The sequence below is a fragment of the Bos grunniens genome, chromosome 4 (genome assembly GCF_055505025.1).
Source record: "Bos grunniens cultivar Pamir isolate PY7600 chromosome 4, Bosgru_T2T1.0, whole genome shotgun sequence".
Classification (NCBI taxonomy): domain Eukaryota; kingdom Metazoa; phylum Chordata; class Mammalia; order Artiodactyla; family Bovidae; genus Bos; species Bos grunniens.
The window spans coordinates 75,701,098-75,725,981 of record NC_141168.1 but is presented as its reverse complement, the minus strand read 5'-3'; the positions used below and the strand labels follow the sequence as shown (position 1 = coordinate 75,725,981).

Sequence of the window (24,884 nt, the reverse complement as noted above, 5' to 3'; positions counted from 1 at the left end):
ATAAATACTGAGAATACACAACAAGGAGGCAGAGAGTTAACTGTAAATCCACATAATGTTAATAATCTGTACATTGGGGGTACGAAACTTTTGGCAACAGAATATTCAAAAATTAATTTCTATTATCCCAATAAAATGAATGGACTTAATAGAAGCAAATGAATGTTTCTTTTATAATTGTTACATATGTTTCTATCTTTAGAGAAATAATTCCCTCATCTTAAAACATAAAACTACTTTCATAGTTCTAAATCACTTTCAGTTCTTTCACAAATTTGTATGTGTCAACACATTTATAGTATTTGTATGCTATTCTTTCAGAGTAAGACTTTGCAAATACTTTTCCAGAGCAAATGAATTTTCCTAGCATTTATGTATATTGCAATGATTATTCATTTGCATTAACATATGCTTATTCTAAAATCATGCCAGCCTTTAAAGAAATCCAATAATAGGTCTTAAATAATCTCATAAATTCCTTCAACTAACAAAATGAAGATGATACTTCCTGTGACTTTCCTAAATACAAGCAATAATGGGAAACTTTTGAGTTTATTTATCATAGTTGTGTGTGCTTTGTGCTCAGTCACATCTGACTCTTCGTGCACCCCCCGGACTATAGTCCATGAGGTGTCTCTGTCCATGGAATTTTCCAGGCAATAAAATGAGTGGGTTGTCATTTCCTGCTTCAAGGGATTTTCCCGACCCAGGGGTTGAACCTGCGTCTCCTGCATTCGCAGGTGGATTCTTTACCACTGCATCACCTGGGAAGCCCCATTTACCTTACTCAGGCTCAACCAGTATTTTTCAACACGAGGTAGGTCTCATTCAGTCATCTTTCTCTAAGTACAATACTTTCTCTTCTTGACTGACCCTGATTCCCTGCTCCTTTTTCATATGGCCACAATTTTACCTCCTCTGATCTCAATATCCATTCTCTAGAGTAGAAGGCAGAACACTGTTCTAAGATAAAAGAGAAAACTGATCACCTTCATCTCTTTCATGAAGCTTTACTAATTAGGTGATCAAACTTTACTAATTAGGTGTGTAAGAAATTACATCCACAAGACGTCAGAGGACAGAACAGTTTAGAGCACTAAGTGGATAGTGACGCTTAAGTCGATGAAGACTGGTTAGCCAACGATTTCTGCCCCCGTACCTGCACCCCACCAATTTTTAACCTTGTCAATAAAAAGAACAATGAAGTATCAGATACCTCTTTCTTGGACAGAAGACATAAGATAGTATCTACAGAGATGTGACCTAAGATCACAAAAGAGTACCGACGAACTGAAGTTATCAAGGCAACTTCCACTAAGCACAACTGGCCGAACTTCCAAAGGGAAGTGAAATACTATTTTTTTTTAAAGTGTGCCATTAGAAGAATGTTGTTTATTCTGTCACAAATACACTCACCCGATTTCTTGACCCTAATGAGAATATCCATTCAGGAGACTTACTGCTTATTTTTTATTTTGAAGGTAAGGAGACTGTGGTTATACACTGGTACACTACATAACTTACATTAAATCCAGAGTTATGCCTAGAAAACTGTAATCATGCAATACTTTTTCAAGAGGATAACATTTCCTATAGCAGATATTTGATTATTCCAAAATAACCAAGTACTTACGAGCTGCTTTAATCTGTCTCTGTGTAGCTTTGTACCTTACATGGCCAAGTCCAAGTACTGCATAATGATCTTGGTTCTGATAAAGACACAAAAGGGAGTCAAATTTGAAATGAAGCCATATATCCTATCCCTTGTGTTGCTATCCGAATACAATGTTTCCTAAAATGAGACTCTCGTAATAGAAGTCTAGCGAGATATTCCAAATGAGTCCTGAGGTCATAGAAGTTTAGAAAACAGGGACCACTGTATATATAGCCTTCTTGTTAATTTGTATACACAGAAAGCAAACAAAGGCTCTGAGAAGCCTTGCAGTTAAAAACAAAACAAAACCAAAAAACCAAAACAAAAACAAGCAGACAGAAACTTACAGAGTCTAGTATTTTTTGAAATTACTTGACCAAATAATTCTTTTTCTATTAATACAAATTAATATGGCTATCCTTAAATCAAGGTATAGCTAGAAAGATTTCAGAACTGAGGAGAGCATTACAGAAGCCCAAGTAGGTTGGGCCAGTGTCAATGACAGGATAGGAACCGTGTGGAGCAAAGAAGGTTGCATGAACATTTTGAGAAACTGGGGTTTCTCAACAAAAGGAAGCACCTGCTTTCATTTTCCTTGCAAATTTAGAGGTTGAGGCAGCACTTGAGCGAAGGCTCCTAAAAGAACTCAAAGGGTGTATCTAGTATCAGAGAATGAGTGGGAAGAAAGGGGAGTTGAAGGTATAAAACATGGGAGAAAAAAAATCAAATAGGATCACCTGGTTTTTCTTTAAATTCAGGACTGCAAACTCCCAATGGATGGATTCCTTTATTATGCCTGGCACTCACACTTCATTCCACTCTCTCCAACTATTATTACATACCTTGGTCCTCTAGTCTTTCCTTAAGCTTCATAGACCCTGCTCCACCCTCTCATCAATGGCCTTGTTTCCTGCTTAAGGAAAACTATGTAAATTACCATACTCAAATTCCTGCATCTTTTTGCCCTTGTCCTGCATCCATGTATCTTTTCCCTTTCCCTCACCACTGAGAAAGCCTGTCCTACTAAGACAAATTACTCCATTCCTCTTCTTGGTTCTAAACACCATCTTCTCTACGTCTCTCAAATGCTAGCATCTTTCAGCTGTCTTCTAAATTTCAACTGAATTCTTTTCATCAGTATTAGAAGATGCTCTGTTATCGCTCTTCATTCAGACCTTGCTTCCATTTCTTTGCTTCCCATCAAAATTCCCATCAAAAAGGAGCTGTCCTCCTTTAGCTTTACATCCTCTAGAATTTACTTTTCAAATCACTCCAATCTAGTTCTACTCTGTCCATTCTCAGCCATGGGGTTATGAAGCTGCTCTCTTCAGAATCAATTTCCAACTGCCAAATATAAGATCAACCAACTTCCTTTACTTGACTTCAACTTTCACTGGCAGCACAGGTGACTCTTTTCTTGAAACATTATTTTGCTTTAGTTTTTGTGAATCCACTGTTTTTCTCCCATCTTTCAGTAGCTTTTCCAGTTATTCTGACTGGCTTCTCAATGCCCTACAAAGCTCAGTCCTGGGATTTCTTTCTGTCTCTCTCTATACCTTGATCCAAGCTGATCTGATCCGATGCCAGGGTTGGAAGATAGTAATTGCCCTGTAAATGCTCATGACTCCCTAGTTCACTCTAGCATAGATGTCTGAGTTCCAGATGCAGAGCAACACAACAACACGCCTCCCACAAAGTTTCTTTCCTGCAATGCTGTGCTGGTGACCAACAGCACGGTCTAACAGGTGACTCAAGCTGGGGTGATCAGGGGTCTTCCAAATACGTCCCCTTCTCTTAGGCAGCACAACCAAGGTCTCTAAGACTCGTCAAGTCTACCTCCCCCAAAAGCAAATCTTTCTCCTGTCTCAAAACTTGGCTACAAATTTAGTTCAAGCATCAAGCATTCACTTGTACACTAGCCCTACAACAGCAAACTGTTCCCTTCCCCTCTCGTCCTGATCTCCCTTTTCAAGCAAATTTCTGTACTACCAGAAATTACTTTTCTGAAATTAGCTCAGAAACTTCTGATGATGTCTTACTATCCTGAAAACAAATTTAAATTCCTTCCTTGGTATGGCATAAAAAGGACACTCCAGAGTTCAGATTCTGTTTTCAGCCTGATTTCTCGCCACCACCCTTTCATGTGCTACTCTACCCTTCACCAGGCCCTGAAGAGGCAGCACACATTCTGTTACTCCTTTGTGTCTTTGCATATCTGTTCCTTCTGCCCAGAACACCTTTTCTCCCTCTTCTCCCTCTTGCTTCAAAGACTGTCACCTAACCGTTTAAGACCACTCAGACAGTACCTTTTCCATGAAATCTTTCTGGATTTCTCCAGTAGAGATAGTATTCTATGGCTAGTGCTGTCCCACTCAGGATTTGACCATAAACAGGTGCTAAATTATGATTATTTTGTTGAATCATTTTAAAACGTGGTTTAATAATGGAAAACTGCATCTGACTGAACAAGAGTCAGATATTAAATACCTTCCAGTCTTTGGGATCAAGTGTTTTCAGCATGGGAAACTCTTCTAACTGCAATTCTTCATCTTCCGATTCCTCTGATAACTCTTTCTTATCCTCCAGTTCCTGAAAAGAGGCAGAAGCATTTCTGTTTCTCCTCTTAACAAAAGCTTCAAACCATCTTCCCACAGGTTCAACTTGACAGAGTGTTGAGGCTGTGAGTGAAAGTGTTAAGAGAGGCTTCAGTGTATTGCACAGAATAAATCTGTTCCAAGGCAATAAATAATATCAAACCAATGACAGCATAAATATATAATTTTAAAACCATCAACTGAGAAGCTAACTGCAGTAATCCAGTTAACATGAGGATAAGCAATAATCATTTCCTAGTATTTACACAGTTAATCAACATCTTCCAATTATCTGATAATTATCCAATTGTTCAGCAATGTCAATAAATCGATACTTTTCTGAGGAAATGAGAGGAAGATGAGGGACAGAGACTAACTGCCTTCTTTTTTAGACTGCTGCTGCTGCTAAGTTGCTTCAGTCGTTTCTGACTCTGTGCAGCTCCATAGACTGTAGCCCACTAAGCTCCCCCATCCCTGGGATTCTCCAGGCAAGAACACTGGAGTGGGTTGCCATTTTCTTCTCCAATGCATGAAAGTGAAAAGTGAAAGTGAAGTCCCTCAGTCGTGTCCGACTCTTAGCGACCCCATGGACTGCATCCCACCAGGCTCCTCCATCCATGGGATTTCCCAGGCAAGAGTACTGGAGTGGGGTGCCATTGCCTTCTCTGCTTTTTTAGACTAATAACTGTAATAAAGCAACAAATAATTAAAAACTCATAAAGAGCTAGCCTCATCAAAAAAATCTTCTGAAAATAACTCAAAATATTTTAATTATTAAAAACTGAATTTAGATAGCTTTCAAACATTTTAAGAATTCATTAGCAATGATTTTTTCTGAAAGACAATTTTCAAGCAGCTAACAGGAATTTACTAATGAAACTGTGCTTTAGTGGAACAGCTCTGAAATCAAAAGCTCTGAATTTCAGCGTGGGTCTATTAGTAGCTATGTGAAATGAGTCAGAGATGCCTTCAACTGTAAAATGGGAATACTTATCTGCTTCCTTGTAAAACTGGATGACAAACTATGAAAGCACTTTGAAAATCAAAGAAAGAAAGAAAGAAAAGTGAAGTCAGTCATGTCTGACTCTTTGCCACTCCATGGACTGTGGCCTACCAGACTTCTCCATCCATGGAATTTTCCAGGCAAAGAGTACTGGAGTGGGTTGCTATTTCCTTCTCCACGGGATTTTTCAGACCCAGGGATCGAACCCAGGTCTCCCACATTGCAGGCAGACCCTTTACCATCTGAGTCACCAGGGAAGCCCCAAGCTGTTGAATAAAAGTAAGTCTTTATCATTATTCCTGGGAAGTGCGGTCAGTCACTATACCTTTGTACATTAACAATTAAAGAAAGGTAATTTGGGTCAGGAAAAAAGTGAGCATCTTGATTTTAATTTTATATTTCAAATGAAAGCAAAAAGCTGTATTGTCTAATAACTCAGATTTAAGTCTTTCTTTGTACCGAATGGCCACAATTTTGTAAAACTAGTCCCACTTTTCATGTTTTACTTGGGTAGGAAAATTCAGGTTTCTTCTACCATGCACAAGAGAAGATTCCAAACCACTATATTTAAGAAGTACGACCTGTGTGTGTAGTGCAGGTGTGGCTTTCAAGCCTTTCTATTTGCGAGATTACAGAGAAACCTCTGTAAGCAGGAACATAACATGTACTGCGAACTATGTCTGAAATCACATACAACAAGCGTCTGTATACGTGGTTCTGATAATCAATGAAATCACTGAAACTAGAGACTCTAAATTTACAATACCATGACTGTCCTGGGCTATAAATTTAAGAAGCTGCAGCAGCAGGGGAACTTTCTCTCCCTTAAAACCAAAAACTGAAGACAGTTGATTTACATAGGACGTTTCACTTAATGACTGCCTTTAAGAGTCTGTCTACACGGGTCTTACCACCACCACACCTTTTCTTATAAGGAGCACTGTTTGGATTGGGATATCTAAAAAACAAAAGCCGGAGCAAACGTACAGAGAGAGAGAGGTGTTTAAGTGAGCGCCGGCAGCAAAGCTTTGTAGGGGCTCAGGCACGTGGGGAGCTCGCTGCGGGCAGTTTCTTGCCTTAGGCAAGGAGATGCTTTTAAGAACCTTTTTAGGGTACTGAAGGGTTCGGTTCCGAACTGCTCCGCCTGATCCATGAGTCAGCAGCAGCGACACGAGGAAGAAATTGCGGGGGCTGAAAGAAGACGCCCCCCTCCCTCCTTCCTTCCAGTCTGGGAAAGGACTTCTGTGTAACAGGGAGCAAAAAGACACTCGTGACGTCGCAGCTCCGCACTCGATACGCTAGTTGCCACGGGCAAGGATAGAGAGGTTACGGAGTCGCCAAGGTGGAGGACCGGGAGAGGGGCGGCTGAGGCTAGACGGAGCCGGGGCTGAGTGGGCACGTACCAGAGGTCAGAGCGTGGGTGATGGCGGTGCCCTGGCCGTCTGCAGCGCTTGGCAGGAGCAGCATGATGACGCCGGAGCCAGCCCCGCGGGCGCAGCGGCTCGCGTCCCAGGAGGAGGGCGCTTAGAGTCCCTCCAGCTCTACCTCTCTGTCCGAGCCTGGCGCCTTGGCTCTACGAGGTCCAGGAACCGGCGCATGGAGACGGCCAATAACTACTTCCGGGATGAATCCTTCGTGGTGCGTAGGCCAATCCCACCCCCACTCCCCTCAGCCAACGTGTGCGGCTGCCTAGGTCCTCTACTGACTAACATCCGGCTGGGGACCAAAATTCACGAATGAAAGGTTCCTAGAATTATCAGTTTCCTGGTTTAAAAAAAAAAAGGATTAATTTCCACTTCCAGTGACATACATAGAACATGATTTTCTAAAGCAGCTCTTACTATATTCTTTTCCCTTTAAGTTACTACTACTTTATTAGTCTGAATGTAACCGTTCATTTTTGTAGTAGCTCTACTTGAAAAAAAAAAAAGTGAAAAGATGTGTACAAATTAGTATTGAGAATAACTGTTATAGCCTACACGTTTACAGAGAATTCTGTACATACACTCTAATGCAATTATGTTTACGTAAATAATAATAGAAAGTGAAGGTAAAAGTTGCTTAGTCATGTCTGACTCTTTGCAACCCCATCGACTACACAGTCCATGGAATTCTCCAGGCCAGAATACTGGAGTGGGTAGCCTTTTCCTTCTCCAGAAATAATAGAAGCTAATGTTTATTGTGCTGTTACTAGTGTACCAGTGGTATCTCATTTAACACTCCTATCATTTGCAGAAGAAACCCCTCTTCAGTGTTAGATCCTAATCCAAGGCCAACAATCATTTTACACTGCTTTAGCACCATTTTCTTTCAGGATATTCCCAATTACAGGACTCTGGGACTAAATTGTTCATAAAGACATTTATACTCCAGCTGTATGATTCCTTCTGGGACTGAAGTAAAAAGCAAGAATTAGCAAAAGGAAAACAGTAGGTGAAAATTCACAGACCCTCCCACCCCCCCCCAACTCCCACTCCCATTACCGATGCCAGAGTATCTGGATTAGGTTGTGCAATTGATGTACCCACTCTTCTGCAAAGAGAACCAGAAATAAGCAAATTATTATCTAGGAATTAATTTTCATTTGTTAAAATACATTGACTTTTACCTATGTATGTTACATGACAAAACTGGTATTTCAAAAACTAAGCTAATAAATTTCCCACTAAAACTCTTATTAACCCCTTTCTTTATTAATTTTCAGTTCAGTTCAGTTCAGTTGCTCAGTCGTGTCTGACACTTTGCAACCCCATGGACTGCACAGGCTTTCCTGTTCATCACCAACTCTTGGAGCTTACTCAAACTCATGTCCATCCCGTCGGTGATGCCATCCAACCATCTCATCCTCTATTGTCCCCTTCTCTTCTCTCCTTCAATCCTTCCCAGCATCAGGGTCTTTTCCAATGAATCAGTTCTTCGCATCAGGTGGCCAAAGTATTGGAGTTTCCGCTTCAGCATCAGTCCTTCCAATGAATATTCAGGATTGCTTTCTTTTAAGATGGACTGGTTGGATCTCCTTACAGTCCAAGGGACTCTCAAGAATCTTCTCCAACATCACAGTTCTAAAGCATCAATTCTTCAGCGCTCAGCTTTCTTTATATGCCAACTCTCACATCCATACATGACCACTGGAAAAACCATAACCTTGACTAGACAGACCTCTGTTGGCAAAGTAATGTCTCTGCTTTTTAATATGCTGTCCCAGGTTGGTCATAACTTTTCTTCCAAGGAGCAAGCATCTTTTAATTTCATGGCTGCAGTCACCATCTGCAGTGATTTTGGAGCCCCCCAAAATAAAGTCTGACACTGTTTCCCCATCTATTTGCCATGAAGTGATGGGACCAGATGCCATGATCTTAGTTTTCTGAATGTTGAGCTTTAAGCCAACTTTTCCACTCTCCTCTTTCACTTTCATCAAGAGGCTCTTTATTAATGTAACCACTGTTAAAACAGTCTCCAAAGTTCAAGATAACCTGACTCCATTTTCTTAATATTAATAATTTTTTCTCACACCTCTTCCATCCATTCTCATCATAACCTTTAAATTGTAGTGAAATCACATAAAATTCTCATCTTAACCATTTTAAAGTGTGCAGTTCAGTAGTGTCAAGTACATTCACTCTGTTGTGCACCCAATCTCCAGTACTCTTTTCATCTTGCAAAACTGAAACTTACGGTGTTAAACAACAACTCCCCATATCCACCACCCCTATGCCCCCATCAACCATCATTTAACTTTCCATCTCTGAATTTGACCCCTATAGGTAACTCCTGTAAGTGGAATCATACACTATTTCCTCACAAGTGGTTATGTGTCAGATTTTTTTAAGGCTGAATAATATTCCATTGTATGTACATCTTATTTATGCATTCATCTGTCGACTGGGTTGCTTCCACCTTTCAGGAATCATGAATAACGTTGCTACGAATATGGAGTACAACTATCTGAGACCCTGCTTGTGTGTATACACCCAGAACTGGAATTGCTGGGTCATTTGACCATTCCATTTTTAACTTTCTGGGGTACTGCCATACTGTTTTCAATTGTAGTTACACCATTTTAATATTTCCATTTTCTCCACATCCTCACCAACACTTTTTCCCCTCCTTTTTCATGATAATAACCATTCTAACAGGTATGAAGGGATATTTCACAGTTCTGATTTACATTTCCTCAGGGCCTAATGATGCTGAACATCTTTTCCTGTGCTTGTTGACCATTTGTAGAACTTCTTTCGAGAGATAGCCATTCACCTACATTATCTATTCAAAGAATCGGGTTTTGTCCTGAGTTTTAGTTTTTTCTATTCTCTTTTGAAGACACCACATAGCTTACAGTATCTTAGTTCTCCCACCAGGGATTGAACCTGGGCTCCCACACTGAAAAAGCTCTGCATCCCAACTTCTGGACCTCCAGTTCTAACCTCTGGACCAAGTTTTAGTCCTTTATATATTCTGTATCAGATCAGATCAGATCAGTCGGTCAGTCGTTTAACCCCTTATTAGATACATGACTTCCAAGTATCTTCTCCCATTCTGTAGGTTGCCTTTTCATTGCTGTGTACAGAAGGGTCAGGCTTCTTTTTTTTTCTAAATTCTATAATTGTCTCCTAATTGCTCTCTTCTGTTCCTCATCTCCGGAATTCATTTCTTTCAAAACCTGTTTTCCCTGACTTCCCTGTATCTGAAGACAGTACCACTCCTTAGCAGCGAGCTCAAAAATGTAAACAATTTACCTCCCCCTCCGTCGTTAACATCAAATTAATGAACAACTCCTATTTACCCCCACTCTATAAAACAAGCCACTACTCACTGTGTATCTAATAAGCCAGGTAATTTACAAACGTCGTTGTTTAATGCCTCCACAATACTCGGAGGTCAAGAGGAAAATTAAAGCACAGACATTAAAGAAGTTACCCCTAAGTACAGCGTAAATGACTAAAGCAGGATTTAAACTTAGCAACCTGAGTCTGTGTTGGTCTTGAAATCTGTTGCTGAGGGACCTCGCCACAGTGAGAGGCTGAAGGAGAGCGACGTTCGCCCTCATACAGGATAGCCTCCCCCTTTCCCGCTTCGCCGGGTGCAACGCCAGCGTGTGACCTCTAGGGCGCTCTTCTGCCTGGCGCCTCAGTGAAAAGACCGCGGAGCCGGCTTTACTTCCGGTGAGGAAGGGAAAGGTGGGGGCACCACCGGAAGCGAGGAAGGTGCTGTGTAATCACCGAGGAGCTGAGGTATTTGGAGCCCTTAAAATGCCTGATTACCTCGGGGCTGATCAGAGGAAAACTAAAGAAGATGAGAAGGACGACAAGCCCATCCGAGGTCAGTTGACTCAGGCAGGGGCTCCGGGCCGCGTCAGGACCAGTCTTGGCCCGGCGTGGGGGGAGGGGAGTGGATTCCAGGTTGTCGCTCTGTCGCTCGGTCTGGTGCGGCAGCCGGGTTAACCGGCTGTTCTTTTCTGTTCCCTCTTTCAGCCCCACGTCCTCTGTTCATCTTTCGCTGATCGAAATTTTTATTCACATGCAGCTCTCAGGTCTTGAAGAAATCACGCACTCCACTTGGTCTTGCAGGCCTTGAAAAGTTCCCCGCCTGGTGGTGGTTGCTTACCTGGACCCTCTTTTCTGTTCCTCCGCTCCCTCAAGTGACAACTTGCTGCTATGCTATCCCTGCATAGCCAGGATCCTGAGACATAACTGTAAAAAAAAAATTTCTTTGACTAGGTAATGCATTCACATGATTCAAAACCCAAATTGAAAAGCGTCATCCTTGACCGCAGCCATCTCTCCACAGAGGAAGCTGATGTTGCCATTTTGCCTCATCTTTCTGTGCATTTTCTATGTACATACAAGCAAGTTTGCTTATATATTCCTTTTCTATTTTAGAAAAGAAAAAGCATAAATGTACATCTTGACTTTTAAAATCTTAGTATGTTTTAGGAATTAGTTTATATCATTATATAGAGTCAGTGTGAAGTGTATAGAATACAAATCATTGGACTTTCAGTCACCTATGAGTTAATCATCATTGATGGACATTTCGTTTTCTTCTAATCTGTTGGCCATTATAGAACAATGAATAACCTTGTTCATGTAACTCTTACCACACGCACGGACACAAGCTGTGAGGTAAGTTTTAGAAATGCAGTTGAATTTTTTTCTTCTTTGACATTTTTATAGACAGTGCGGAGTACTCTCCTGAGAGACCATACCACTTGACCCCTCACCTGCAACACTTCCGTTCATGATTTCTTTGCTTTTGTACTCTCATGTTTATGCTGTTTTGTTTCTTATAGGTTATTTAAAAATGTTCTTATGGTGGTTTTTCGTTGTTGTTTTTTCTCTTAACTCTTTCCTTTCTGAACAAGTTCAACCTCTTGTAGCACCCTTTCTTCTTAATAGTCACCCATCCCTCAAAGAAGCGTTTCCTCTCCGCTTTCATCTCACTCTTTTTCCGTGAAAGAGGTGCTCAGTCACCCTGTGGAAAACTTAGTCGTTGATTTAACATTTCATCTGTGTATTTCTCTGGATAAGTTATAATTCTATAAACATATTAACAGGTTTATCCCTTGGATACAGTTATAACTAATGGGTGTGGAATTTTTTGTGTTTCTAAATCCATGTCTTACTTTATCTTAAAGAAACACTGAGGCTAACATTCTTTCAGGTGAGAAAACTGGTGCTCAGAGAAATTAAGTGGTTTTCCCAAGGTAACTTAGCAAATGCATGACCGTGCTGGGACTAGTGCTGAAGTCGTTTTGATTCTTAAAGTCTTTGGGCTCTCAGTTCTTGTTATGTCATATCACTCTGAAGCTGTTTTATATAATGTTAAGAATTTGCCTTCACCCAGTTAGATAAAAGTTCCTTGAGTCCAGGAACTAATTGATGGTTATATTTACATCACTACAACTTTGCACACTTCTTCTCAGTTGACGTAGTTCGGTTTGAATAGAAAAGAATTGTGAGCTCAAGTTTCTTTTGTTTGAATTTCATGTATTATCTCTCTTCTTTTAGCGCTGGATGAAGGGGATATTGCCTTGCTGAAAACTTATGTAAGTCCTTTCAGTATCTACAAAATACAGATGTTTTATGTTGAAGTTAGGACTCTTGTTGGTATTGTCTTTCCAGAATAGTTAGAAGAGACTTTGAGCAGTTTAATCTTCACTGAAAAATGTTATATATCTACAGTTTGTATTTAGAATAAATCAGAAGCTTATACATTATTTTTATACTATTTGTAATTAAAGTGTGATACTCTATGGAAAGATATTTGAAATAATTTACACAAACATTTACTATATTGAAAATGTGTGAAAATGAATTAGCTGAAATGTAAGTTTTAATGCATAGAAATGGGCCTCAATTTTAGATAATTTCAGGCACCATGTTCATTTGTTATCTTGCACGATGGTGTGTTGCCTGCTTGGGGGGTGTAGGTTGGTTCAGGAATTGTTGTGAAAATGAGAAACTACTTTCATTTTACAAGCTTTAGGACAATAATAGCTATTACAAGTGTAACTTAAAAGTTTTTGTTAATATAGTTTAATAAATTGTTGATATCTTTTATCTCCTAGGGTCAGAGCACTTATTCTAGGCAGATCAAACAGGTTGAAGATGACATTCAACAACTTCTCAAGAAAATTAATGAGCTCACTGGTATAAATATATTTTATTCCTGTTTCCTTTCTGTATATGTAATGGTTTAATTATATCAAAGGAGCAGAAATACAAATGTTACTCTTTAATCATACATTTTTAAAAAGTCATCCTTTACCAAAAACTATTTATTTGCTACAAATAAATGTGCTATTCCTCTTATAGTTTGTTTTCACTTTAAAAGCCAAAATAGAATTCTTCCATAGAATCAGGCCCAAGTTCCATATTAACCACAAAAATCCATTAGTGAATATAATGGATATGCACTAATAACTAATACACTCTAAGTTTTTATCATTGTTCCTTTTTTCTTTCACTTTTTAAAGTTTTTTATGTCTACTGTTAGTCATCCCTATTCTACTCTTAATTGCTAACGAGGAGTATTATAAAATCCAGTCTTCCAGATTTAAATTATGTATTATTTCTGCCCAAGTGTGTAAAGCAGTATATGTTACTTTATTTTCACAGAGAATAAACTAAAAAATGAAGTGTAAAAAAAAAAATTCCCCTTATCTGTTAAGAAATTGCATCTCATTTAATAATCTCTTTCACTATTTCTACAAGCAAGTTTACTGCTTAGCAATTAAGAAACATCATCCTTTAAGCAAGTAATGTTTCTGTTGGTCAAGGCCAAGTTCCATAGACTCTAATAAACAAGTCAGAATTTCTTGAATAAAAATATAATCTTAAAAGGTATTTATTGCTTGAAGTAAGCAGACTGTGCCTAGTAGTTGGAAACTTTTCTTCTTGAGAACTTGAGTGGTGAAGTTTTATAGTATTTGACCTGCACAGAAAAATGTCAAACATGGCATTACATTTTTGGCCTATGTGTACTTTGGGGTAGTAGTTTTCACTTGGGGTGATCCCCTAGGACACTGGGCAATATCTGGACTCTCTTGATTCTCCTATCTTGAGGGGGAAGTGGCGCTAGTGATGTAGTGGCTGGAGGCCAGGGATGCTCCTAGCCGTTCTGGAATGCACAGGACCACGCCAGCAACCAGTTACTCAGTCCGAAATGTTACTGTTGCTGAGGTTGAGAAAGCTTGCAGTACATTTCATTGAGTTTTGTGATCTTTCTTTATGTAGGTATTAAAGAGTCTGACACTGGCCTGGCCCCACCAGCACTCTGGGATTTGGCTGCGGATAAGCAAACACTCCAGAGTGAACAGCCTTTGCAGGTTGCGAGGTATGCATAGTGGTCTCTGGAAATTGATTTTTTATCTGTACTTTTGAGTATAAGGCAATAGTTCATAAAGAATTTTTATTCCATATTCCAAGAAAATAAAGCTTTCTCCAAAAGTATCTGGGGTTAAAATTTTATGCTTTTAGTAATAATTCAAGAAATAGGCAAAGACATAATCATATAAAAGATTTAAATGATATAGGAAAATACAGAGCAAAATACAAAAACCTCCCTTTCCTTCCTCACTGTTCATAAGAGATGATGTTCAGGCATCAGTGCTCCTTTGAACACGCATGTTAAACATTTTTCTGTGTATGTGCATACATACCTATAGCATAGCTTACTAGAAGTGGAATGGGGACAGAGGTATTTACCGTTTTGAAATGTGTGGAGAAAAAAATGGTTTGGCCAGTTTAAACTCTTAACCAAAAGGTTTTGAGGGAAATGTATATTTGCCTGATCAGTGTTAAGATATGTGATGATTGATTTCTACACTTTTGCCATTTGGGCAAGAAACCCAGCTCACTTTAATTTGTATCGTGCTAATGACTAGTATACCTAGTTCTTACTACTTATTAAACATTGTTTTTATCTGTGATGCTGGGCTCTCATGTCCTTCAGTGTGTAGATTTTCTTGAAACTATTTGTGAGTGATTTCTTTCCGTTTTCTTGGTCTTCTGTTCTGGACTTTAGTTACTGATACTGGATTGTTTAGATATGCTAATCTTTCTTTTCTGCTTTTCTGTGTCTTTTTGCTCTACTTTTTCGTGATCTTTTCTTAACTTTGAGTCCATGTATTGATTTTGTTCCCCCGCTCACTTCACTTAAGTTTTTAATTCCTGAGAGCTTTCAGTGTATATGTTTGGTTGCTTTTTGAAAGTCCTGTTCTCATATCATGGTCATAATATGTTGTCGTCTCTAAGGAAGCTAAGGCTAAACTGGAAGGTTTCTGTTTCCTCTAAGATGGTTTTTCTTTTTTTGTTTTTCTTTTTTCTTTTCTTGTTTGGTCTTTTTAAAAAAAATTATTTATTTTAATTGGAGGCTAATTACTTTACAATATTGTGGTGGTTTTTGCAATACATTGATATGAATCAGCCACAGGTGTACATGTGTCCCCCATCCTGACCCTCCCTCCCACCTCCCTCCCCATCCCATCCCTCTTAGTTGTCCCAGGGCATCAGCTTTGCCCTCTTTCATGCATCAAACTTGGACTGGTCATCTGTTTCACATATGGTAATATACACGTTTTAATGCTGTTCTCTCAAATCATCCCACCCTCGCCTTCTCCTACAGAGTCCACAAGTCTGTTTTTTACATCTGTGTCTCTTGCTGTCTTGCATATAGGGTTGTCGTTACCATCTTTCTAAATTCCATATATGTTAATATACACATATTATACGATACAGAATTAATATACTGTATTGGTGTATTTCTTTCTGACTTATTTCACTCTGTATAATAGGCTCCAGTTTCATCCACCTGATTAGAACTGACTCACATGTGTTCTTTTTTATAGCTGAGTAATACTCCATTGTGTATATGTACCACAACTTTCTTATCCATTTGTCTGTTGATGGACATCTAGGTTGCTTCCATGTCCTGGCTATTGTAAACAGTGCTTCAGTGAACACTGGGGTACACATGTCTCTTTCAATTCTTGTTTTCTCGATGTGTGTGCCCAGCAGTGGGATGCTGGGTCGTGTGGCAGTTCTATTTCCAGTTTTTGAAGGAATCTCCACACTGTTCTTCCATAGTGGCTGTACTGGTTTGCATGGTGTGTGTCTTTTATGCTAGATGTCTGATAATCTTTGGGCTTCTGTTTTAGTGGGAGGCAAAAAAGCTGATAGATGCTCTAGATTCAGTAGTGAAGCATGTCTGTCCTAAACATCACTGTAGCTTCTATGATTGAATGTTTAGTTGGGGAGCCTTCAGTGTCAGTATCTTTAGATCTTTTCACTTGGACGGTCATTTTTCCTAGAGAAGTTGTCTTCTGTCTCCTGTTGTTTCCAATCTCCAATATTTTGGAAGAACAGTGGAGGTAGGGGTCTAGGGAATGTGAGCAGCGGGTTCACTTACGTTTATTACCCTTCCCCTCTCACCTCCACACCTGCCTCATTTTCAGTCAAGTTAGCACCACCACTACCACCCTCCTACCACTTGCCCCAGCATTTCTTGATACCTTCGGATTTACTCTCTGCTGAATATTTTCACTACCTCCAAACGAAACCCCAAACACATGAACTGTCCCTATTCCCCTTTCTCTTTGGACATGGCAGCTACTAATCTACACTATCCGTATGGATTTGCCTATCCTGGACATTTCATGTAAACGTAATCATGTAGTGTATCACCCTTTGTTTCTGACTTTGGCTTCACATGATGTTTTAAGCTTCATTCGTGTTGTAGCTTATATCAGAACATCATTCTTTATAGCCAAATAATATTCCAGTCCAGTTTCTCTCTTCATCGGTATTGTCTGTTTGGTGAGACTTTGTTCTCACACTTCCCACTAATTCTTTAGACATGATTTCATTTAGTTTTCAAAAAAACCATTTATGACATGGATCAGAGATTCTGTTTAGTAAGACCAGTGTCTTCCCTTGGACTGCCTTTCCCCTGTGTGTGGACCGTATCTTACTTCTCTTTGAGTCTCATAACTGTTTGATGGAAACTGGACGTCAATTTTGGAACTCAGATTTCCCCTTTCCCCAGGGTTTGTTCCTGTTGTTGTTTTGAAGTTTTTTGGTCAGCCTCTTGTTATCTCCAACTGGTAAATGCTGCTTCAGCCAGTTGATGTTAAATAACTGCCACTGATTGTTTCCAATAAGTGCCCTGTGGGGAGGGCATCTGTAGACAGTGAACTCTGAGTCAGGTCAGATAAAAACAAATCTTGAGAATGGGGCTTTTTAGCCAGCTGTCACACAGGTCAGGAGTTCTCTGAGGTTGGGCTTTTGGAGGAGCTCCATTTCTTCATCCCTGCCTTCCCTCAGGGAGGCTGCTTGTTTCCACCTTTACTATGTCTGGGAGGCTGTTGCCTTTCAAGTCTTCTGCAGAGGTGGGGAGAGGGTTATGGGATTAAAGTGAGTTTAAATGCAAAACACTCACTGTTCTTACTGGGATTTAGCCTTTTTTTTTTTTTTTTCCAAACCTGTAGTTAATTTTCAGAATTCTGAGAATGTTGATTTGGACTGTTTTTGCCAGTGTTCTCTTTGCTTTTAAGGATGAGCAGGTTTTCAAAACTCCTTACTTCAATGTTCTGCATGTTGAGGTCCCTGTATATGTACTTTCTCAGCTGAGGATTAAAACTGTATCTGTGTTGGCACGGTCTGTTAGATAAAGTAGTGATGGATACTTTGTATAAAATTATACTTCCCTGGTAGACTTTGGCTCATAACAGAAAACAGAGTCCTGTCCACAATTTATGCTGCAAGGACAAAACATTCTTTACCTTACTCTTAGCTCTGCCTAAATGCACATTCCAGAGACTATTTTGTATTTCCCTGTATTTGTTGTGATAGCTTATAAGCTTTTTCTCATATAAGTTCTGTTTGTTTTTGTGTTTCTTCTGTAAGCAGATAGTATAGCAAATAGGGAATAGATTACTTTCTCCTGTGATGCTGCTGCTGCTAAGTCGCTTCAGTCGTGTCTGACTCTGTGCGACCCCATAGACGGTAGCCCACTAGGCTCCTCCATCCCTGGGATTCTCCAGGCAAGAACACTGGAGTGGGTTGCCATTTCCTTCTCCACCTGTGATGTATGTGGGATAGCAAATTTACCTTCACCATAACCCATAAGAAGAAATATATTTAAGTTAAAAATAGCAGCAACAGTAAAAATGGGTTTGAAATATAAACTCAGGGAAAAATGAAAACACACTTATTACATGATATGACAAGATGACTATCTTTTAATAAGAAAAATAAAAAGGAGAATACCTGAAGATACAGAGGAGTATCACTAATAAAGGGATATAGTTATGAAAATCAAGAAAGGGAACTTCCTAATTATGAACTATTTGGGATTAATTTTCCAGGGGTATATATCCTCTGAAATTTTACTGGCTTGACTAAAGCTGAGCAGACCTTTGGGATTGAGCATGTTCTGTAGAGAAGGATCCTTAACAGTGGCCCAGTTTCTGCAGTTACACCTGCTCGGTAGTGTACTGCTTGCCCAGGAGAGGATCCAGTTACTTCAGTTCATGATTAGTGGTTCAGGTTCCTTACTCTAATCAAGCCTTTTGCCATGTTAGATGCACAAAGATAATCAATGCTGACTCAGAGGACCCGAAGTACATTATCAATGTGAAGCAGTTTGCGAAGTTTGTGGTGGACCTCAGTGATCAGGTAGCACCTACCGATATTGAAGAAGGGATGAGAGTTGGGTAAGATTTCTATCTATAGTAAATACTCATCTTTGATTAAAAATGCCATGTCACATTCACATCCTTGACTTTCTTTTGAGTGAATGAACTGGGTGTCATGGAATACCAGGGGGTAATCTAGTAGATGACTGTGGTTGAACATCCTTTCTTCTGCATCTGCTTCCTGACCTCCCACCCCTACTTAGCCTTTTATGGCCTCAAATGTCAGGATTAAAGTAAGTACAGAATTTTAGAGTTGAGTTTTCTGGTCTATTTAAGGTAACATGGTGTAGGTGGAGGAAGCACTTGCCCTAGCATGGTTATAAGGACTAAGTGAGTTAATGTAATTAATGTATACAGAACAATGATAATTCAGTATATTTTTTTGTATGTGTTAGTGAGGATCTTTTTTTATCTCTTTAGTGTGGACAGAAATAAGTATCAGATTCACATTCCATTGCCTCCTAAGATTGACCCAACAGTTACCATGATGCAGGTAAGAAACTGCGGGAGGGAAAAGGAATGGCATGAATTTGAATACAATTGCATTCATCTCAAAAAGTGTTGAAAGTTTTAATAAAAAATATTAATGTGTGCATATATACTGAAGAGTTGCCAACATTTTAAAAATAATTTTTTAGATGAGAAAGTCTTTATCAGTCTTTTACTAGTTTGTCTCTCACTTAGTGTTATAACAGTAGTATAGCTTGTGAGTCTAGGACACTGGCAGTGTATTCAGTCTTTATTAAAATTCTTACTTGGTGTAAGTCTTGATTTTTCTTTAGGGTATTGGGTCTGCTGTACTGGATAGAACAATTAGTATTCAAAAGCGTGTGGCTCTATGTTGTACACTTTCGTCCTTCTCATAGGTGGAGGAAAAACCTGATGTTACATACAGTGATGTGGGTGGCTGTAAGGAACAGATTGAGAAACTTCGAGAAGTAGTTGAGACCCCACTGCTTCATGTAAGTGGCTGAGACTGTTGCTTTTTAAATTTTTTTGTACAAAGATATGACAGCCTTTTGCCTACTGTGCAGTAAAATTCTGCCTATATATTCATTTTAAATATTTTTATTTTCTAAATAAAAAATTTTGATGGGGTAGAGGGTAAAGGTGTGGAGAATTGTTAAGTTCCAGAAGAGAAGGCAAAAGGATTGAGCAGCCAGCCCTATTCAAAAAAGGAAAATCTATTTAGAGTAACAAAGGAGGTTGAGATATAACCTTTATAAGTATGTTAAATATGTTATAGGTAGGTTATTATAAAAGAAGCAGTGTGTTTTAATGATATCAAGAAGAAATGGGCTTAAATTGAATCAAATTAAGCTTAGGGGATAATGCAAAAAACCAAGATATTAAATATGAGTTAATACTTTTGTTATTTAAACACTTTTATTTTTTTTTTAATTAGGGGGGAAAAGTGTTTTTGTTAACCCTGGATAGTAGGATATCTTTAAAAGCCATTCAGCCTTGGGTATTAATGAGTCTGGATCTTATGTCATAGAATAAGTAAAATTCTTATTTAGATCAAATACATAAATTGTGGACTTAATAATTTTGGTTTAAAAATACTGATGTAGAGATAGTCCTGTTTTTATTATAGAGAAATAGTAAGTGTAAAAATTATGTCTCCATCACAGCCAGAGAGATTTGTTAACCTTGGCATTGAGCCTCCCAAGGGTGTGCTGCTCTTTGGTCCACCGGGTACCGGCAAGACACTCTGTGCTCGGGCAGTTGCTAATAGGACTGATGCTTGCTTCATTCGAGTTATTGGATCTGAACTTGTACAGAAGTATGTTGGTGAGGTAAAGTAAATTGATCATAATCAAGGAATATGTAGCTCTATGAAAGATTTATAAAGCATAGATGAAATTAAAATGGTGATTCCCCATCGAAAGCTTGAGACCTGAAATGTTTTGACTGATGGATTGTAATTAGTAGTTAGAAGTCTAGAAGCCACTAGTCTTCCCTTGTAGTTATCTGGAAATAAACAACTGGTTAACATTTTTAATCAGTATGCTCCCTACTGAAGGGCACCATTTTCTACAGATTTGGTTTATAAGATAAATACCCCAGTAATGCCCAGAGAATGTATTAGAAAGTATATTCACTTCAGGGGCCGTGTTTTATGTTCTTTTGATAAAGAGACCAGAGATTGTCTATATATGTGTGTGGGGGGTGGTGTAGGTACACATACAAACAGACATGTTTTTTTCATTGGGGAGTAAGTTTAGGGCTGAATATATTACATTAAAACATTAATGTTTAGTATACTTACAATGAGAATTAGAAAAGGATCTCCATATGTGGAGATACACTTTTATTCTTTGATCAAAACTTACAAATCAAATTCAGTGATCAGAAATGCCAAGTGATCAGATTCTTTCATTTCTTCAAGTTTTATTGATTGAAATGGTACCTTTATTCAATTATGTTAATTTGATCTCTTCAAGTCTTAAAGTTATTGACTATTTAATAAGTACAGAATCATGAAATTACTTAGTAGTGCTTTAAACCTAGTGAGATTAATTTGATGGACTAGGTAGCACACATTAATCTTTGTGAAAAAATTTTAGGTGATGACAGTTGAGGATACTTGTAGGAAATACTGAAAAGGTTGAAGCATAACTTATTAAGATTTTAAACCAGGTCTGAATTAACAAATTATTTTTTTCATTAGGGGGCTCGAATGGTTCGAGAGCTCTTTGAAATGGCCAGAACAAAGAAAGCCTGCCTTATCTTTTTTGATGAAATTGATGCTATTGGAGGTATGAATGGTATCTCAGAGAACTTTAAGACTGAGTTTCATGAGGATTCTACAGTAGTATGTGTGAAGGTCCCTGATACGTTAGTCTTGTTTGAAATTTTAATTCCAGCTCTGTTATGAGCTTTGGCACATGAGAGCTACAGATCTAATAGTAGGACTACACATAAAGGGGAAAAGCATTAAATAGCATTGATATTTCTAAAAGTCTTTATCTTTGAACTTGCCCAATTTCATTCACAGAACTCGTATTTTCACACTTTGGCAACTCCTTACTTGAGATACAGCTTCACTTAATTGGATCAGAAAGCAGTTGAGGCATAATTTAATTGGTAGTAGTTCATAAAATGTACATAAAATAATATTACTGGCTTCATAGATTTGATGAAATACAATATTAGCTGTGCGATCTAAACAAGTTGTCTTAACTAACTCTGAGCTCCAGTTTGCTTCTCTTATAAAAAGAATAATTACAGCTTTATTTCATGGGTTTTTGAGAAGCTTAAAGTAAGTAAGAAATGTGGTGGACTTTGAAAACTCTATACTGTTCTATTGTTCCTTGGCTGTTGTTATGTCTATGCAAGCAATAGTCCCTGTTAGCTGCAGAAGTGTTATATCACTAAACAGCTGTGATTTAATGAACTCACTGACAAAAAAAATATAGTGGACACTGTACCAGTGTTTGGGGACTGTGGTTGTTAGCCTTGCTTTTAGACTCGATGGGTGTTGTGGGCTTTGGACATTCTTTAGTAAATGTTCAAGGGCTGTAATTTGACCCATCTGTAGATGTGGTGTGGTGACCCTGATGTCATTTTTGTAATACCTTTGGAATAAGCCTTATGATGTGAGGATGCTCTGAATCTGTGGTTCCAAAGTGGATTTTATATAAAACTGTATTAGGGTGAAGGTGAAGTCGCTCAGTCGTGTCAGACTCTTTGTGGCCCCATGGACTGTAGCCTACCAGGCTCCTCTGTCCATGGGATTTTCCAGGCAATAGTACTGGAGTGGGTTGCCATTCCTTCTCCAGGGGATCTTCCCGACCCAGGGATTGAACCCGGGTCTCCTGCATTGCAGACAGACGCTTTACCTTCTGAGCCATCAGGGAAGTCCATATTAGGGTACAGTTTTGTATAAAACTGTATTAGGGTACTAGAAGAAAATACTGGGATTTTGGCTCATACTTAATCTCATTTAACAATTTTTCATTTTGGTGCTTGATACTGTACATAATACATTAATGCAACAGTATGTATTTGTACAACTTTAAAATGAAAATATATATATTTGGAGGTCTTGTTTTGTGGTATTCTGATTGAAATGAAGGCAAGTCTTGACACTATAGAGTATTCTAATGTATCCAAATTGGTGTGATAGTAAGCTGTTACAGTTCTACTGTATTATGGATTTAGCCATATTTTTGACAGTTTTAAAAAAGCATGGCATTTTCTTACATATAATCAAATACCATTATAGTGCTAAAGTTTGCATGTATTTTTGTTACCTAGTCCAGGTGTATATTGTGTCAAATAAAAGAGGTGTTCTTGAGTGACTTTAAAACCAAAATTGCTTAAAGAAGATTTTAAAAAAATACTTATTTAAAGGAACCTGTGTTAAATAAACCTATGATGAACCCTTTTAATTAGTTTTGTGTAAAGCAGGCTGTTCTTACAGAATTTACTTACAACTGAGAGGTTCCTTTGGGCTGGAGGGCATGATATTCCCCAGAGAGTGCTTCTCTGAGTGAATGTGAAGATCATGTCTTTCCTCCTGTCTTCTCAGGGGCTCGTTTTGACGATGGTGCTGGGGGTGACAATGAAGTGCAGAGGACCATGTTGGAACTGATCAATCAGCTGGATGGGTTTGATCCTCGAGGCAACATTAAAGTGCTGATGGCTACAAACAGACCTGACACTCTGGACCCAGCACTCATGAGGCCGGGGAGACTGGACAGGAAGATTGAGTTTAGCTTACCTGATCTAGAGGTGGGAACGTCATTTCACTGTAGAAAAGGGATTCTTGACATTTTTTCCTTCCTGTGCTATTTTCCATTTTAACATTGTTAATTTCCCTATTTTCAGGGTCGGACTCACATTTTTAAGATTCATGCCCGTTCAATGAGTGTTGAAAGAGATATCAGATTTGAATTGTTAGCACGACTGTGTCCAAATAGCACTGGTAGGTGGAAACGTCTTGCTTCTGTTTTTTGGTCTGTCTGGGCTGCTTTATTTAAGCCTGTTATTTTCTTTTTGTTTGAAAGGTGCTGAGATTAGAAGCGTCTGCACAGAAGCTGGTATGTTTGCCATCCGAGCACGGCGAAAAATTGCTACTGAGAAGGATTTCTTGGAAGCTGTAAATAAGGTCATTAAGTCCTATGCCAAGTTCAGTGCTACTCCCCGCTATATGACATACAACTGAGCCCTGGCGGTGTTTGCGAAAACACTTCTTTTCATTGGAATCCTAACCGTATACAGATTTCTTAATAACCATTTCACACACAAAATAAATGGTTTTCAAAATGGTATGCTTTCTTCCCAGATGTCTTTTTTTTTTTCTCTGCGGTACAATAAAGGGTGATATCTAATGCCATTCGACAGAAAAGCTGTTTTTTGACTCACTAACCATTTAAAGGTTCCAAATTGTAAAGTGCTCACTCTGACCACGTGTGTTCTAGACATGCTGGCAGGGTGCTGTACCTACGTTAGCTCACTGTGTCTGCCACTATATCTGCCCAGTGAGGTGGATTTAACAGATGCAGAATTTTCCTGCCTTGTTTCCTTGTCGCAGAGCTGAGATTCGAGTCCACGTTTAACTGCGCCAGCACTGATGCTTCTAGGCATAATGCTTTTCTTCCTTCATCACAGTGGCCCATCAAGGCACATGATCACATGTGTTTCAATAGTTTTTTTTTTCCTACAATGTTGAATAATAAAGCTTTGGCTAAACTTTGTTTAAAGTGTAAGAAGCATCTGATGTAATGTGTTTTGCTTTGCCGTTTAAGTCGATTTCAAATTAATTAAGGATTGTTGATATTAATGACTAGCAAAGTAGTAAATTAGAATAATATATAATACATATTATTATATGTATTATAATAATTTCATTTAGAAAATCCAGAATTGGCTTTATACAGAAAAGTACTTATTTTCATTTTATAAATTTAATGGTTTAAAATTTTGGTAAAGCTTCCATAAGAATTCTGGTCTAGGAGTATTAGCCATTAAAAATAATTCATTTAAATCAGTTCTAATGAGGTGGATGAAACTGGAGCCTATTATACAGAGTGAAGCCAGAAAGAAAAACACCAATACAGTATACTAACGCATATATATGGAATTTAGAAAGATGGTAACAATAACCCTGTGTACGAGACAGCAAAAGAGACACTGATGTATAGATCAGTCTTATGGACTCTGTGGGAGAGGGAGAAGGTGGGAAGATTTGGGAGAATGGCATTGAAACAGGTATAATATCATGTATGAAACGAGTCGCCAGTGCAGGTTCAATGCATGATACTAGATGCTTGGGGCTGGTGCACTGGGACGACCCAGAGGGATGGTATGGGGAGGGAGGAGGGTTCAGGATGGGGAACACATGTATACCTGTGGCGGATTCATTTCGACATTTGGCAAAACTAATACAATACTGTAAAGTTTAAAAATAAAAAAAAAAAAGAATTCTGG

At 38.8% G+C, this 24,884-nt stretch overlaps 2 protein-coding genes across 6 annotated transcripts in view; one reads left to right on the top strand and one right to left on the bottom strand.

Annotated features, from left to right (window-relative positions):
* The window catches only part of DNAJC2 (DnaJ heat shock protein family (Hsp40) member C2), a 37,816-nt gene extending 27,433 nt beyond the window's left edge, over window positions 1-10,383 (bottom strand). For 2 of the 5 annotated variants that reach the window (XM_086397040.1, XM_086397045.1), the window contains exons 1-3: window positions 6,655-6,877; window positions 4,142-4,332; window positions 1,634-1,709 (exon numbers count right to left, since the gene is read on the bottom strand). In XM_086397040.1, the coding sequence (XP_086253166.1) occupies window positions 1,634-1,709; window positions 4,142-4,332; window positions 6,655-6,718 (331 nt within the window). In that variant the 5' untranslated portion in view covers window positions 6,719-6,877. Of the gene's footprint in view, window positions 1-1,633; window positions 1,710-4,141; window positions 4,333-6,654; window positions 6,878-7,734; window positions 7,784-10,215 lie in introns of those variants that run through there. The other 3 variants (XM_086397042.1, XM_086397047.1, XM_086397041.1) reach the window with 2 other exon arrangements.
* Window positions 10,384-10,430: 47 nt separating this feature from the next.
* On the top strand, window positions 10,431-23,725 carry PSMC2 (proteasome 26S subunit, ATPase 2). The gene is made up of 12 exons (XM_086397071.1): window positions 10,431-10,570; window positions 12,259-12,296; window positions 12,819-12,900; window positions 13,987-14,086; window positions 18,333-18,464; window positions 18,867-18,939; window positions 19,313-19,408; window positions 20,081-20,245; window positions 21,121-21,208; window positions 22,984-23,186; window positions 23,283-23,379; window positions 23,462-23,725. The coding sequence occupies exons 1-12, from the start codon at window positions 10,501-10,503 to the stop codon at window positions 23,617-23,619; spliced, it is 1,302 nt and encodes a 433-aa protein (XP_086253197.1). The 5' UTR covers window positions 10,431-10,500; the 3' UTR covers window positions 23,620-23,725.
* The last annotated feature ends 1,159 nt before the right edge of the window (window positions 23,726-24,884 follow it).